This window comes from Stegodyphus dumicola, chromosome 8 (genome assembly GCF_044657685.1).
Source record: "Stegodyphus dumicola isolate Sdum_Otavi_A_Nest chromosome 8, ASM4465768v1".
In the NCBI taxonomy this organism is placed as follows: Eukaryota; Metazoa; Arthropoda; class Arachnida; order Araneae; family Eresidae; genus Stegodyphus; species Stegodyphus dumicola.
In genome coordinates this window covers 170,240,208-170,254,815 of record NC_140775.1, presented here as the reverse complement: position 1 = coordinate 170,254,815, position 14,608 = coordinate 170,240,208, and the positions used below count along the sequence as shown (strand labels likewise).

Below are 14,608 nucleotides of genomic sequence, written 5' to 3'. Positions count from 1 at the left end.
TTTCAGATTTTAAATTGCATGCAAGGGGGCGTTTTTTTAACGTTCTGTGTGTTACTTTTATTTATTAAATATCACGTTCTTCGCACTTAAACCATGAAATTCAGTTCAACAGAGTTATCGCAAAGTAATTTTAAAAGGAGTTCATCTTTAGAATTTCGGATATACAGTCTCACGGCGCTGGAGATAAAAATGTTTTTTCTGTTCAATGTCAGTGCTCGCTTTGAAATCGTTGAGTTTGTTAATCAAAAATTCGTCAAAGATTTACAAAATATGAAATCGATAATAAAACAAATTCCAAAATTCAAATTTGGGCTTTCAGATGCCCATATTCTCAGTAGAATTATGTCATTCAAAATTGGATGGCTCTAGGTATTGTTTAAACCAATGGTATCTAGAGCCATCCAATTTTGCGATTGGCAAAATCAATCACAATGCGAGAAACATACATTCATTTATGCAGATTCTTTCTCATTTAATTTCTTGAAATATAATACATGGCGATAATTTTTGGTGGCAACGATTTTTCAAGTAAACAGAAACAATAATCCTTCAGGAACAAAGCTCCTTTGGACTAAAAAAAAAATCTTTTCTCATTTTTGATCCAAAAGGGCGTTAGCCCAAATATCATTGCGTCGTACACTAAAAACGGTTGAATCAAATTGTTGCCACAAACTATTATCGCCCTGTATTATATTTTAAATTAAATAATGAAGAGTCTGCAAGAACGTATATATGTTCCATGCATTATGATAAAACTACGATACCTAGGTCCATCAAATTTTGAATAACTTAGATGACCACTTGGAAGCTCGAATTTTGAATTTCAAATTTTATATTTCACATTTTGTAAAACTTTAATGAATTTTTGATTAAAAAACTCAACGGTTTGAAAGAGAGCAGCGGCAACACTATACAGAATAAAACAATTTTATCTCTAGCGCGCGAGACTGTGTATCGGAAATTCTAAAGATATGCTGTTTTTAAATATTTTGTGATTTTCCCCTTGAATTGAATGTTATGTGGCGAAAGGCGAAGAACGTGATATTTAATAAATAAAGTTAAAAAGCAAAACGTTAATAATAAAAAGACAAAAAAAAATTGCAAACTATCTTACTACAAAAACTGACCATTGATATGATGAACGGAGAAAAGATTGAAAAAAATAGAAAAAAAATGTATACCAACACTTGATACTGCATTGAAAATTCTAAACATATGCGGCTATGCTGCTTTTAAAATTTTTGCAATTTTGTTGCTGAATTGTATTTGGCGTAAATGCGAAGGAAATGATGCTTAACAATAAAGCTAAAACGACAAAAAAAATGATTCAGCAAGAGTGAATGTAACAGCAGATTAGTAAACTGCGAGCTCAGCGACAGCGTAAAAAAAACCCTTAATAAACAATTTTGGGCTACAGCTAAAATCTGAACCCTTTCAGATTTTTCATTTTTTAAAATTAATTTTTGTAAGTTTTCTTTTCTCCTTCGCTTTACTTATTTTGTGCACTATACAAAGGCTGTTTGATAGTGTGACACTCAGGTAGGAGAATGATAATTCAGGGCACCATATGGTACATATGACCACTGAACCGAAAAATGTGATTGAATTCTTCGATTACATTCAAATTCTTTGACTGAGTTGCCGGATATAACTCTATTCAAGGTTCATGCTATGATAGAAACTTTGAAATTTACGTTATTCGGGTCAAGAGGAAGTGGTGAATCTTACGGTTTCACAACTGGTTCTTCGTTTTTCCATCATTATCGGTTTGTTTTGCTTGAGTGTAAATGCTCTACAAATTCTGTCCTTTGAATCAGGGTTTTGCATTCTTCAGCTTTTTTGCAAGACATTCTTTGTAAAAAATATTGAATCTTTGTATTGCAACCACACATATCTTTTATAAAATGTTTGTGTTGTCACTGGATATTAGATGTTGTTTGTGTTATAACTGGATTGGTTAACTTTCTTTTTAATCTTTTTTGAGAATAGCCAAACTCTTAAATATTCTTTGACTAAACTCTCTGCTTCTGTGTCAAAAACTCATGCGCATAGCAAGCTTCTGCACTGAAGATGACATGAATATTATTAAAAAAACATCACAGAAAAATAGGGAGAAAAAAATAAAAATCTGAAAGGTTTCAGATTTTAAATTACGTCCAAAGGGGAGTTTTTTAACATTTTGTCTGTTACCTTTATTTATTAAATATCACGTTCTTCGCACTTAAACCATAAAACTCAGTTCAAGAGCAGTATCGCAAAATAGTTTTAAATTGAGCATATCTTTAGAATTTCCAATACAGAGTCTCGCGAGTTGGAGATAAAAATGCTTTTTCTCTACAACGTTGCCATTGCTCGCTTTAAAATCCTTGGGTTTGTTAATCAGCAATTCGTTAAAGTTTTACAAAATATGAAATCGACCATAAAATAAATTCCAAATTTCAAATTTGGGCTTCCACTTGCCCGTATTCGCAGTAGGATTACGTCATTCAAAATTCGATGGCTCTATGTGCCGTTGTTTTATCACAATGCGAGAAATATGCATACATTTATGCAGATTTTTCATCATTCAATTTCTTCAAATATAATGTAGGATTCTAACATTTGGTGGCAACAGTTTGAAAAGTGAAACGGACATTTATAGTGAACCAACTCAAAATCGCAAAACGGAAACAATGATCCTTCAGGGACAAAGCGCCTTTGGACTAATAAATACAGCCAAATCAGTATCTCTCAGAAATACATTTTATTCAAATCTGCAGTTAGTAGCATGTGAAAAAGTCAAAACTCTATAATTTCTTGTCATAGAAAAAATTGAATGAGAGAAAAACATTGAGAAAAGTACAACTCATTGATGTTGAGAATGCATTTTTTACTGGAAAAGATTTTGCATTCAAAGAAGCTGTCATTTGCCAATATCTGGACAAATGTTTCAAACAAAGGGCAATGAGTTTACCAAATACGTTGTAAAGAATAGAAAAAAAAATTGAAAGCTTACAGATTTTTATATTAAACCCAAAAGGGCTAAATATCATGTTCTTCGCACTTCAAACACATAAAATTCAATTCAACAGTAATATCACAGAATAATTTAAAAATAGCAAAACAGCATATCTTTAGAATTTTCGGTACACAGTCTCGCGCGTTGGAGATAAAAATGTTTTTTCCGCACAGTGTTGCCATTGTTCGCTTTGAAGTCCTCAAGTTTGTTAATCTAAAGTTTTACAAAATTTGAAATTGATAATAAAATCAAAATTCGGGCTGCTAAGTGCCCATGTTGGGTTGAAAGACTACGTTATTCAAAATTTGATGTCTCTAGGTACTTTTTTTTTCTTTTCCCACAATGCGAGAAACATTCATGTATTCAAACAGATTCTTCATTTTTTTGGTTTCTTTAAACATAATAAATGGCGATAATATTTGGTAGCAACAATTTGAAAAGTGAATCGACGCAAAATGCCGTTTTGAAATGAATAGTCCTTTTGGGCTTATAACGTTGCGCGCCTCCAACTTGCACGCAACCAAGAGGTGACTGTGAAAACTTGTATAAAAGATAGAGCCTTGTGAAGGGTTTAAGTCCCTTTTTATTCAACGTAATAAATTACAATTGCGTGCTCTTGACGCTCACAAACTGTGCCAACTTGGCAGTCAAATAAAAATAATAACCTGAAAAGAAAGTAAAGACAAGATTCTAACTACGAGGCTCTCTAAAATAACTAACTCACCGCGTTTTACGCTGCTAATTCAGCAGACTTGAAGCTCACTGGAACGATTACCACTACTTCCCGCCAAGCACATAGGCCGCAACGCGGGGTTCTTCAATTCTCGCTAACTACCTCCGCGCTCGTGCAGTAAGAATATCACACCGAACTCGTTTCCTTCTATTTAAATCAGAATACTTCCGCTGATAATTTGAATCCTTGCGCGTTCTACTCAAATTTACATATTCTGGCATTGGCAGTTCCAGGGGAAAGTAAGGCTTGACAGGAAAGATAGTTTAAACTTAAAATAAATGTTAGTTAAAATAAATATAAACCCTACAGGCTAACACCCTTTGGAATATACACTGACTACCAATAAGTATTTGGACACCTATGCAAATGACGATATCTGCGATCCTAAGGTACGTCACGGACTCCGCCGGTATATATCGTGTAGGAAACAGCACCGGCTTTAGTCGCATGCAAGATGCCTCGCAGTTCGGAGCTCTCTGATTTCGAGAAAGGTATAATTATCGGGTATCACAAATGTGGCCGATCCTTAAGGGACATATCTAGCGATCTGAAGTACCCAAAATCGACAGTGGCCTATGTGATTAAGAAGTGGAAGATGAGCGGTGATTGTCGGAATGTGCCCCGAGTCGGCAGACCATCGAAACTGGGAGATAGAGACCGACGAGTTCTGTCCAGAGAAATTCGGAAGAACCGCCCCCAACCGATGGCCCTCATCCGCAAGGAGTTTCAACAGGCATCCGGGAGTATTGTTTCAATGAATACCATCCATAAGGATGGTATTCATTGAAACAACAATTCATGAAACCCAGGCACATCTGCTTGGTTTTCATGGTCGTGCTGCTGCCCATAAGCCTTTGATCACAAAGTTCAACAGCGCTGCTCGGTTAATGTGGTGCAAAGCACATCGAAATTGGACCGTAGATCAGTGGAAACGGGTTCTTTGGAGTGACGAATCAAGGTTCACCCTTTACTGTTCGGATGGCAGGGTCTGGGTCTGGCGTCTACCTGGAGAACGTCTCCTGCCAGAATGCATTGTGCCAACAGTCAAGTTCGGAGGAGGTGGAATTATGGTCTGGAGGTGTTTCTCCTGGTATGGGCTGGGACCCTTGGTCCCCATTCATGGTAAGCTCAACTCCGATGCCTACTGCACTATTTTGGATGACAATGTGCTTCCTACGTTGTGGCAGTTTTACGGATGGGACCCCTGTTACTTTCAGGACGACAATGCCAGTTGTCATGTTTCGACGTTAAACAAGGCTTGGTATGGTGCCAATGGAGTTCATCGAATCCTGCCCAGAGTTCAGACCTGAACCCTATCGAGAACCTCTGGAACGAGTTGCATCGCCGAATTCAGGGGTGCACTACCCGTGCGAAATCGGTGAAGGAACTTCTATGTCTTCTCCAAGACGAGGGAAAGAAAATACGACTAGCTGTCATACAAAGACTTGTGGAAAGTATGTCCAGGAGGGTCCACACTGTAATTACCTCTCGTGGAGGGTCTACCAACTATTGATTTTGTATAAAGTTAGCTTTTCTTTTCTATCACAGGTGTCCAAATACTTATTGGTAGTCAGTGTAGAAAAAGAACAACAATTTAATAACTGCGCACAATAATAATTTCAATTAAAATCTTAATATGATTTTTTAATTAGATTTATATTTTATTTATATTTATTTATAATTTTATATTTTATTTATAATTTAATTTTTCTCCTTTATTCATAATTCAATTTTTACATGTTTCTATGTAATAATCCATGTTTGTTATCGGATCGGATATAGCGAACCACCGGATATAACGAATGAAACTTCCATTCCCTTGAAATTCGTTAAGCGAGGTTAAACTTTAACTCCATATTTAATAAATGAATCGTAGTATCCACATTTCTTATTTCACATGATGGACTCCTACCAATCAAATATATAAAATGATAAAAAAAAAAAAAAAAAAAAAAAAAAAAAAAAACATTTGTACAGTAAGAAGCTTGAGAAAGTTAGTCATTCGTAGAAAGAACTCAGGAAGTAGGCAAATATACTGAAAGTGAAAGAGGCAAAAGTCGCAAACTAAATGATGCCCAGATTAAAAAAAGAAAGAAAGAAGAAGAAGCGCAAGAATGAATCTGAGTCACGTAAAGTCATTTTGAGGAAAACGCAAACATGGATGGGGGGTTACAACAAGGGAAGAACACAAATCACGGGACAAACGAGGAATGAGGACGCTTAAGAACAGGTTTTTAGCATATTTCAGGACATTTTATAGCTTATTAGCTGAAGTACCCGACGTTGCCCAAGCTATACGCAGAGTGAAGAGGCTTCGTTTAGAGGGAAAGAAGTGTTTTTTTTTTTTTTTTTTTTTTTTTCGAAATCTGAACTAGACAATGATTTTCCTCTTATTTTGGGTTAAGGTGAATTAGGCCAAACTTTACCAAGCTCGAATAAAATTAAATCGAAAGATATAAAAAGGGGATAAGTGACAAAGGTCAAATTTTGCAGCATCATCACAAGAATGTCAAAAGTCACTAATAAAAAAATATGGGATCGATGTAACTATGTAGACATTAGGTATTTTTAGAAGCAGGCAAGATGACAAATTAGCAACGCTCTTTCCCCGGGAATAGAACCGCGGACCTCTGGATACGCGCCCAATATGCAGAACACCACACCACGAATGCACGCCATGAAGGCGGGAATACCTTATAGAAATATCTTATAGTTACAACCCATATGATTCAGTATTTTCTGAAACGTCTTCTGATATTCTTGTGAGGAATGGGATAGTTCTTTGGTTGCTACTGTGAAATTTGACTTTTATTGTCATACAATCCCTTTTTACATCTTTCGATTACATTATAGAACTAACATGATGCCATAATGCGATTTTAGGAAAAACTTGCTTTGTTACTAGTTATGTGCCCCCCCCTTTTTTTTTTTTTTTTGAAAATCACTAGCCATTTTGAGTAATTTCCTCATATTCTAAATATCAGCAAAAATACTGATAAACAACGCACTTAAATTCTGCTTTATACCCTGTTCTGGAAACACATTTACACTATTCTAAAGAGTAACAGAACACGGCGCCATCTAACGGTTTTAATAAGAGCTGACAGCGCAACAATGGCGATTAAATGTAAATGCGGGACGTAATTTCCAAACTGAAACTATGTAGAAACATTTTTTTCCTTTTTGTAAAAAAAAAAAAAAAAAGAAAAAAAAAAAAAATTACAAATTCCTTGCTTAGCATGTATGATTTTCACTGATAGTGGATTATTCGACTACGGCAAAGCACTCGAGGGCTATCTGCCTTAAGGTAGGGATGCCTTCGTGGAGGACATTTTAAGGGGAACTGGCTCGTATACACGTTACACATGGGGAAAACCACGAAGACACCCATGCAGCCAGCCCGTTCGCGGGATTCGAACCTCGGACCGAACTACCAGTGTTCAGCGACGTTACCGCTCGGCCGCTGGTGGGCGCCCACTGATAGTGGAAACGTAACAACGACGACGTGTCCAAGATGAATGAAGCGAACGCAACTTTCGAATATTAATGTTTTTAGGGTGGACCCCGTGGAGTGGTTTCCACAAACTTATGTATGTGGTAACTTTCGTCTTATTTTGTAGGTCATGCGTACAAAATTTAACCAAACTTGGAATAAAACTGTAGATTTCTATGAATTATACACATACAAACTAACAAAGGAACACTCTTCCTTAAATATATAGATCTTTTTAAAGAATCCAGCCAGTGCAATTTCCCGAGTCCAGTTAGTGATTAATAATAACTTTCTTTCTTTCCACCGACAGCGAGGCAGCCGGTCCACTGGGTAGTTAACATATCGGCCAGGTAGCCCCGCTGACGGAAATAACTTGAACAAAAGACACACTTATAAATACATATTGTGCTCAAGATGACTGCTGGGAGCAGTGCAAACAAATGCTGGACGAAGACGATAGTGTAAGATGGAAGAAGGGTGCATTGCGGGCGTGAAGAACAATTCCAGTTACATATTTACAGAATAATGGATAGATGGTTACAAATACTAAAAGTAATAAGAAGTAAAATACTAGAAAGTAAAACAATACATAAAATAAAAAAAAGGCAAAACAGTGGAAACAATACATAAAATAAGGCAAAATACATAGTTCAAGGTTCATAAATTCAAGGTTTACAGTTCAAGGAGATAAATATATACAGGGAATAAGAAAAGCCGAATAAGCTAACTTAAGATAAAATTAGTTCACTACAGGTACAGAGCATACAGGGGCTGTGCTGGTGACGAGGATGGTGGCTGAGAATTACTCCAGCCTGTCTGAGATTTTGCGTGCAATGTTTATGCAATCGCATATGCGTTTCAATGCATTGCCATTTTTTGAAGTAGCTTCGGCCCATGCATGGATGTGGTTTGCTACTGGTTGCCTAAGATGATATTTGGCGGTCTCTCTGCAAGCGAACAGATAGTGGTCCGGATCTCCTACCATCCCGCATGAGCAATGCTCGTTTTCGCGTCGTCTGAAGCGATGCAGGTAAGTCATGAAGGGACCATTTCCTGTTAGATACTGAGTGAAGTGAGATGAGCCAGATTTTAGAAGCCGGCAGACTTTTGGAAAAAATCTGTAAACTCTTCTGCCGGTGGTTTCTGTCTCCCACAGATGTTGCCAACGTTTGAGTAATTCTCTCTCGAGCTCACTTTTAAGAACGAACCCGGGAGAGGCACGTCAAGTGTGCGAACGTGGGTGTCAGTTGCTGCTCTTTTGGCTATTGCATCTGCAATTTCATTACCCAGTATTCCAGTGTGGGCAGGTACCCACTGGAGTTCAGGCCTATAGAATTTAGGTGTTCTTAGAGTTTTTGTATGGCCCTGACGAGTGGATTTTTACTACATGTGCCTTGGATTGCCTGGAGGCTAGAGGCTGAGTCTGAATATATACTGGAATAGTTATATTCCAGTGCGTAGACAAGTGCAGCTTTTAATGCAATCAGTTCAGCCTGAAAAACTGAGTTGTGGTGCTTAAGCTTTCTTTCCCAGGTCTTTAAGATCTGGTTAACTGAAATAAATCTGCTTTTATTGCTTATAAACCGCTTAGTTCGTTAATTAATGGCAGAATAATTGTTTTAAAAATTTAATATATTGCGCTTTGCTGCCACTTGGAATATAAAAATATTTTAATTCGGAAAGGGGCAATGCATTCTTTTAAATCGCTGATTTTGTTCATTAAATTCGAAAGACAAATATATTGCTAGTGGCAACACGTTTCCTTTATATCGCCAAGTTTTCTGATTAACATAAATATCTTACTCTTTGCGGAGAGAAAACACAAAGCTTTATTGATGACCAGTGACCACATGTGCACATCCTTACCGCACTATGTTATAGACAAGTCAGTCTCTGATTCTCTATGGAATATCGCATAAGCGAACGCGTGAAACTCGCTAGGATAACTGCATGAGAATGAGAATGGGAGAATTAAAAAGTAGTGAATAAATCCAACTTTAAAGTTGTATGTACATTCTGGGACTTGGCGATAAGATTAAACTAAATTAAATAATATATAAAAGATTAAACGAAGGTGGGTCAATTATTTTATTGTTTTATTTCATAACATAACTCAAACTTTGCGCAACAATATACAGTTAACAAAACAGATCACGAAATTAATAAAAAAACTTAATTGTGCGCAATAGTTCAGGCAAAAACACGGTTAAACGTTAATAAACATTGACAAGCTGAGTGAATCTAGGCCACACACATTTTTTTTTTTTTTTTCTTTTCGCTTTTTCTAATACAAGATTATCGCGTTATATTATATACTTGAATTGTGACGTTATCAAATTTATCAAGAACATTTTTTTCTATATTTTGACTTTAGCAGAGAAATCTAGTAGATCTCTGAAGTCAGGCTGAACCTAGCTGAAATCAAACATTTTATTCTGGCAAGCCTCCTATTAGAGTTATGAGTCAAGCTGAACCAAACTGAAGTCAAACATTTAGTTTTGGAAAGCCTGTTATTAGAGTTATGAGCCAAGCTGAAGCCAAGTATTTCTTTCGGGCAAGCCTGTAGTTACATTTACGAGAGTGTATCAAATCCGGTGGGGGCGTTAATCTCCCCGTGTTTGAGAAGAATTCTCCACGATTGAAAACTCCCGAGATAATTGTTTTGTTCGTGTTCTTACTCGCGGTTGAATGGTTCCTTCGTGTGTAAATCTAAAGTAAATACGGGTCAGTTTGCCTTAGAATGTTCTCCGTGAAAGCATCCTATCTCATAAGCAGTTAACCCTAGTAAAGCTTACTGCAATTAAATTTTCTAATTTCAATGCACAGAAAATACAGCAGAAAATAATTAAACGGGCTCTTTTGGCTTACCTTCCGGTAGAAGTATTTATATAAAATGAGTGGTGTTAGTGACGGTCTTAGGAAACAAAGTGTAAAAGTATTTCTTTAATAACAAGCACTATTACATTAAACAGAGTTATATGTACTGATTAACCATTAACATGCTATATTTCCTCGTGTATTTTTTGCCTTTTTACTTCCTTGTACGAAGTAAAGGAACCATTGTAATCGCGAAAAATTTCGGGTAACATGTTTCAATGGGAATACCCATTTAGGTAAGTCTCAAATCCAATTCAACGATATTTTTGCGTTACAACTAAATGTAAAGACAGAATAAATTATTCTTTTACCCAAAGCGGGTTGTAAAATGGATTTAGAATCCATTTTTCCCCTGATGTCTGTACGTACGTACATACGTATAAATGCATCTCGCATAACTCAAACACAAGCAAGCTCAGAACGTTGAAATTTTGTATACTGGATTGCTATAACATGTAGTTGTGCAGCTCGCTTTTTGGTTGCAGTTGGCCACACTATGCGTGTGTATATATATATTAAATGTAAGTTAATTAATGTAAATGTAATGTATAATTAATTAAAATGTAATAAATTATGTGTCATTAGCCTAAACCTTGCGCTGAAGGTGCATAGTTAGAAATAAATATTTATTATTAAGAAGAATTATCTTCCAGGAAGAGATAGAAAAAAAAATGTGATCATAAGTGTTAGTAAAAATATTTGGGAATTTGTTAAAATCATGAACAAAGTTAAAAGTTTTTTAAAAAAGTAAAAATCAAATAAAATTATCGAAATCCAAAAAATTTCAATTAACATCATTGAACGGAAAGTCATTGACTTTTCAAGGGGAAAAAAAACCTGTTTCCCTTCAAAAAATTGTTAATAAAAGTTATAACGTATCGTTTCCTTTATTTGCAAGAATCACAAACCAAAAAATAATAGTGTAAGTAATGGATTTCAATTATTAGGCATATAGCCAAACAGATCTATAAAACAAGCCAAAAATAAAAACAAGAAATTTCAGTTTTAGTAATTTAACTACCTCGCTCGGTGAGCTCAGTCTTTTTATCCCTTACGCTGGCAAATTGTGCACTTTTGCTTTAAAAGTGATTGTTCTATGTTGTTCTTAGGTTCTGGTTAAGGTTTTTATGCCTTTAGTTAATCTGCATGCAATAGCTGCAGAAGTACCACCAACTTAAAAGTGGAACTTACCTAACGAAGCCGCTATTTATTTACATTTCAAACTCTTAGCAGAATAGACTAGTAAGTCAATTTGTGGCCAACTTCAGCGCATTTTACAGAGTGGGACCAAAAGTAAATTTTCAGTTTTCTGAACTGAACAAATCTGTCCTGCGCACTGGCCGAATAGATTGTTTTTACGTAGAAACTAATTTTAAATGTAAATTTATTTTTATTTTATTTTTTTTTAACTTCTTTTACTGTATTTGATGTCTATTGTTTTTCTCTGTTTTACGGTTTTTAATGAAGATGTGTTGAGCTTTTATATATTTTGCCTTGCTGTGAGAACTGAATTAATTGAATGAGAAATATACTTCTAATGAGATTGGAAGAAATAAGTATAAATAAAATGTAGCAAAAATGCGTATAATTTAATAGGTTGTACATGGAAGGCATGTGGTGTCCATATCAGATTTTATTTTACTAGTTTTATCGTCCGAAAATTGGGGGGGGGGGAGGATTATAGGAATAAATTAGTTTCCGAAGGACGTGGTTACAGTAAGGACATAATGAAAAATAGTCATGAATAAACTACAAGTAATTATCAAAATATTGCATCTTTAAACGAAATCTACATTCCAATAAGAATACATAGTAATATTAGCCCTGCAATCTCTAATATGATAGTTTCATTTCTATTTTCCTTTAACTCGAATCTCGCACGTTGTTATTTTTGTCTATGCTGCCCATAGGCCATAAGCAACTGAGAAGATGAATGTGCAGCTGACTGAGCAAAATCGTACACTGAATATCAGTTCGTGTTTATTTGGCTGCTATTAGCCGGTTCTCGTATTATACTGGCCTTAATTCCCATGGTTAGAAGAAAAGGTTCGACATGACTTTCGCAGATAATTTGCGAAGGTTTGTCTATGTTAGTAAAAAGGAAAAAAAAAATACCACGTGAAGGAATCTACTATAAAACTTAGGAAAGCTCTGAACAGGTGATTTGCTCTAATCAAGCTCCAAACTTAGCTCGTTTTCTGAATGCATTGAATGCATCACGAGAGTATTTTTTAATTTTTCAAAGATTGGCGCTAAAAGGCAAGGGGGAAGGAATACGCGAGGCGATAATATGCGTGAAGAAATACGGTAATACGTTTTTCTAGGTAAAAACGACTTTTCTGGTTAAAATAAAATCAGACCTTTAAGAATGGAGCTTGAGCAAATTTACTCACATATATATACGTGTGTGAATGCATGTATATTGAATTAATCGCAAGATGCTTAAGAAATATCAAACAGCCTTATCCTTACCATTAATCTTCCATGTAGGCTTTATGTGCTGTCTAAGCAAGGCTATATTTTGATAACAGGCGACGGCGGCGTCCAGAGCATTCCGCCCTTGCCAAGGATAAGCAGAAGCATGAGCTTCTTTTCCTTTGTATTCCACTGTACCCTGTAAAGGATGTCATTGCTTAATTCACTTCAGTAACTCAAATGCAACAAAATCCCAGTGTCTTTACTACTCAATTACCACATCAAAGACAAATACGAGATGATTATAAATACCGAAACTGGTCATACACATGATTGAAACACTGTAAACTGGTCATAGCAGGAAACATAATCATAATTTTGAATTTAAATCGGCAAAAAGCATTCGCAAAGCTTCTACAGTCGGTGAAATGCATTTCATTGAAGCTTTTCACGTTCACAATAATTTATTTTCTTTAATTAATTATATTAATTCCAGTCCAGGCCTATCTAACGCTTTTAGAGTTCTAGTACCTTAGTTTTTCATGTTCAGTTACTGTTTTTCCCGACAGATGGCGTTAGGTATGGGTTAGTTTTGCTTTGTTCATTGTTTTCGATGTAAATGTGGTCTTCGCTCCTTCCATTTCGCAATTCTTTTTTTCTGTCTTGAAGAAAAGGGACCGGTGTCTAATCTTTTTCGAAATCAAAACATTTTTATACAAATGTACGCTATACCCCCCAGGGGCCGACGTAGAGGATTCTGCGAAGCTACTGACTAGGATCTGTACCTAGGTAGTCTCGGCCACGGGGCTGTAAAATTTATGAACTTGGTGGTTCTGAAGGACCCGGAAAGGTCACTCATTGGCCGGCCCACTGGTCTGGCACGTCCTAGCGCGGCGTGGTACCAGTAGCCCGAGGGGGGGAGCATCCCTGGGTAAGCTGGGTAATGTCCCGCTGCGACGGGCAGCCCGAGCGACTGGTGGGTAGCAAATTAACGACCAGTGCCATCTGGGAGACTTATCCCAATTCAACAAAATAAATTGCAATGATTATACAATTGCACACTAATTTTTTTTTTTTTTTTTTTTTTTTTTTTTTTTTTTTTTTTACAGATAACACTGCTACACAGCAAAATTAATAAATTATATTTTTATATTTGATTTAATATTAATTAATCTGGTTTTAAGGATCTCTCTCTCTATATATATATATATGGGTGTATAATAATTCTGGGAGCATAGAAGAGGAATTAGTTTGCAGTCATCGTGGCAGAGGGTGAAAGCTTACAGATGAAGATAACAAAACAGGAACTTGACGAATTTCCGCGCATATAAAATCATCTGAGTAAATACTTATCTAATCGTAATGAAATCCGAGACATTTCTATAATTTAATCATAATTAAATATGATAAATTGGCATGTACATTGATTCTTAAAATTAAGACGCAGGCATTTTAGACGGCGAGGCAAAGTAAGGAAGTATTAGCAAGGTAGAAGCTAGCAGAAGTGACGCAATTAGCTTCCAGGGGTATTTATACCAAGTTTGATGTACAAGTACAGCTAATTTATGACTGGTTAGTGAGTAGCGTTACATAACATAGAAAAATCTCGAAATTGGGAGAACAGATGAATTTAGGGGGAGAGCACCAAATTTAGTGTGTTAATTTTAATGTTGCCAATTATTTTTGAAAGCAGCTATCATATTTTTTGTTATATCTTACATATATACATATATTATCAAATTATTACCATGTAAAGAAAAATGAAAAATTTTATATAATGCGCATTATTTTTAGGAAAATTAAAATATGCTATTAATACTTAATGAAAGAATATTTTATTAAATTGTCAGAAGCCCACAGCATGATAGGAGCTGTGTCATCCTCCAGGGTGTGGTGCCTGGTATTGTTGGCTCAGTTTTGCCTATGCGTAACATGGGTACTAGTTAATTTCCTCAAATATTTCTCCACAAAAAGCTGATGTACCTCACATACCTTTACACAGTCAATTAAATAACAATTTATCTCTCGTATTTGCGTGTTGAATTTTAATATTCTGTTTAATTTCTTTAAAAATATTATAAATTATAAATAA

At 35.7% G+C, this 14,608-nt stretch overlaps 1 protein-coding gene across 2 annotated transcripts in view; it reads right to left on the bottom strand.

Moving 5' to 3' along the window:
- The window catches only part of LOC118182267 (peptidase M20 domain-containing protein 2-like), a 48,631-nt gene that overhangs the window by 10,742 nt on the left and 23,281 nt on the right, over window positions 1-14,608 (bottom strand). For both annotated transcript variants that reach the window (XM_085822737.1, XM_035351587.2), the window contains one exon: window positions 12,574-12,715. In XM_085822737.1, the coding sequence (XP_085678863.1) occupies window positions 12,574-12,715 (142 nt within the window). The remainder of the gene's footprint in view (window positions 1-12,573; window positions 12,716-14,608) is intronic.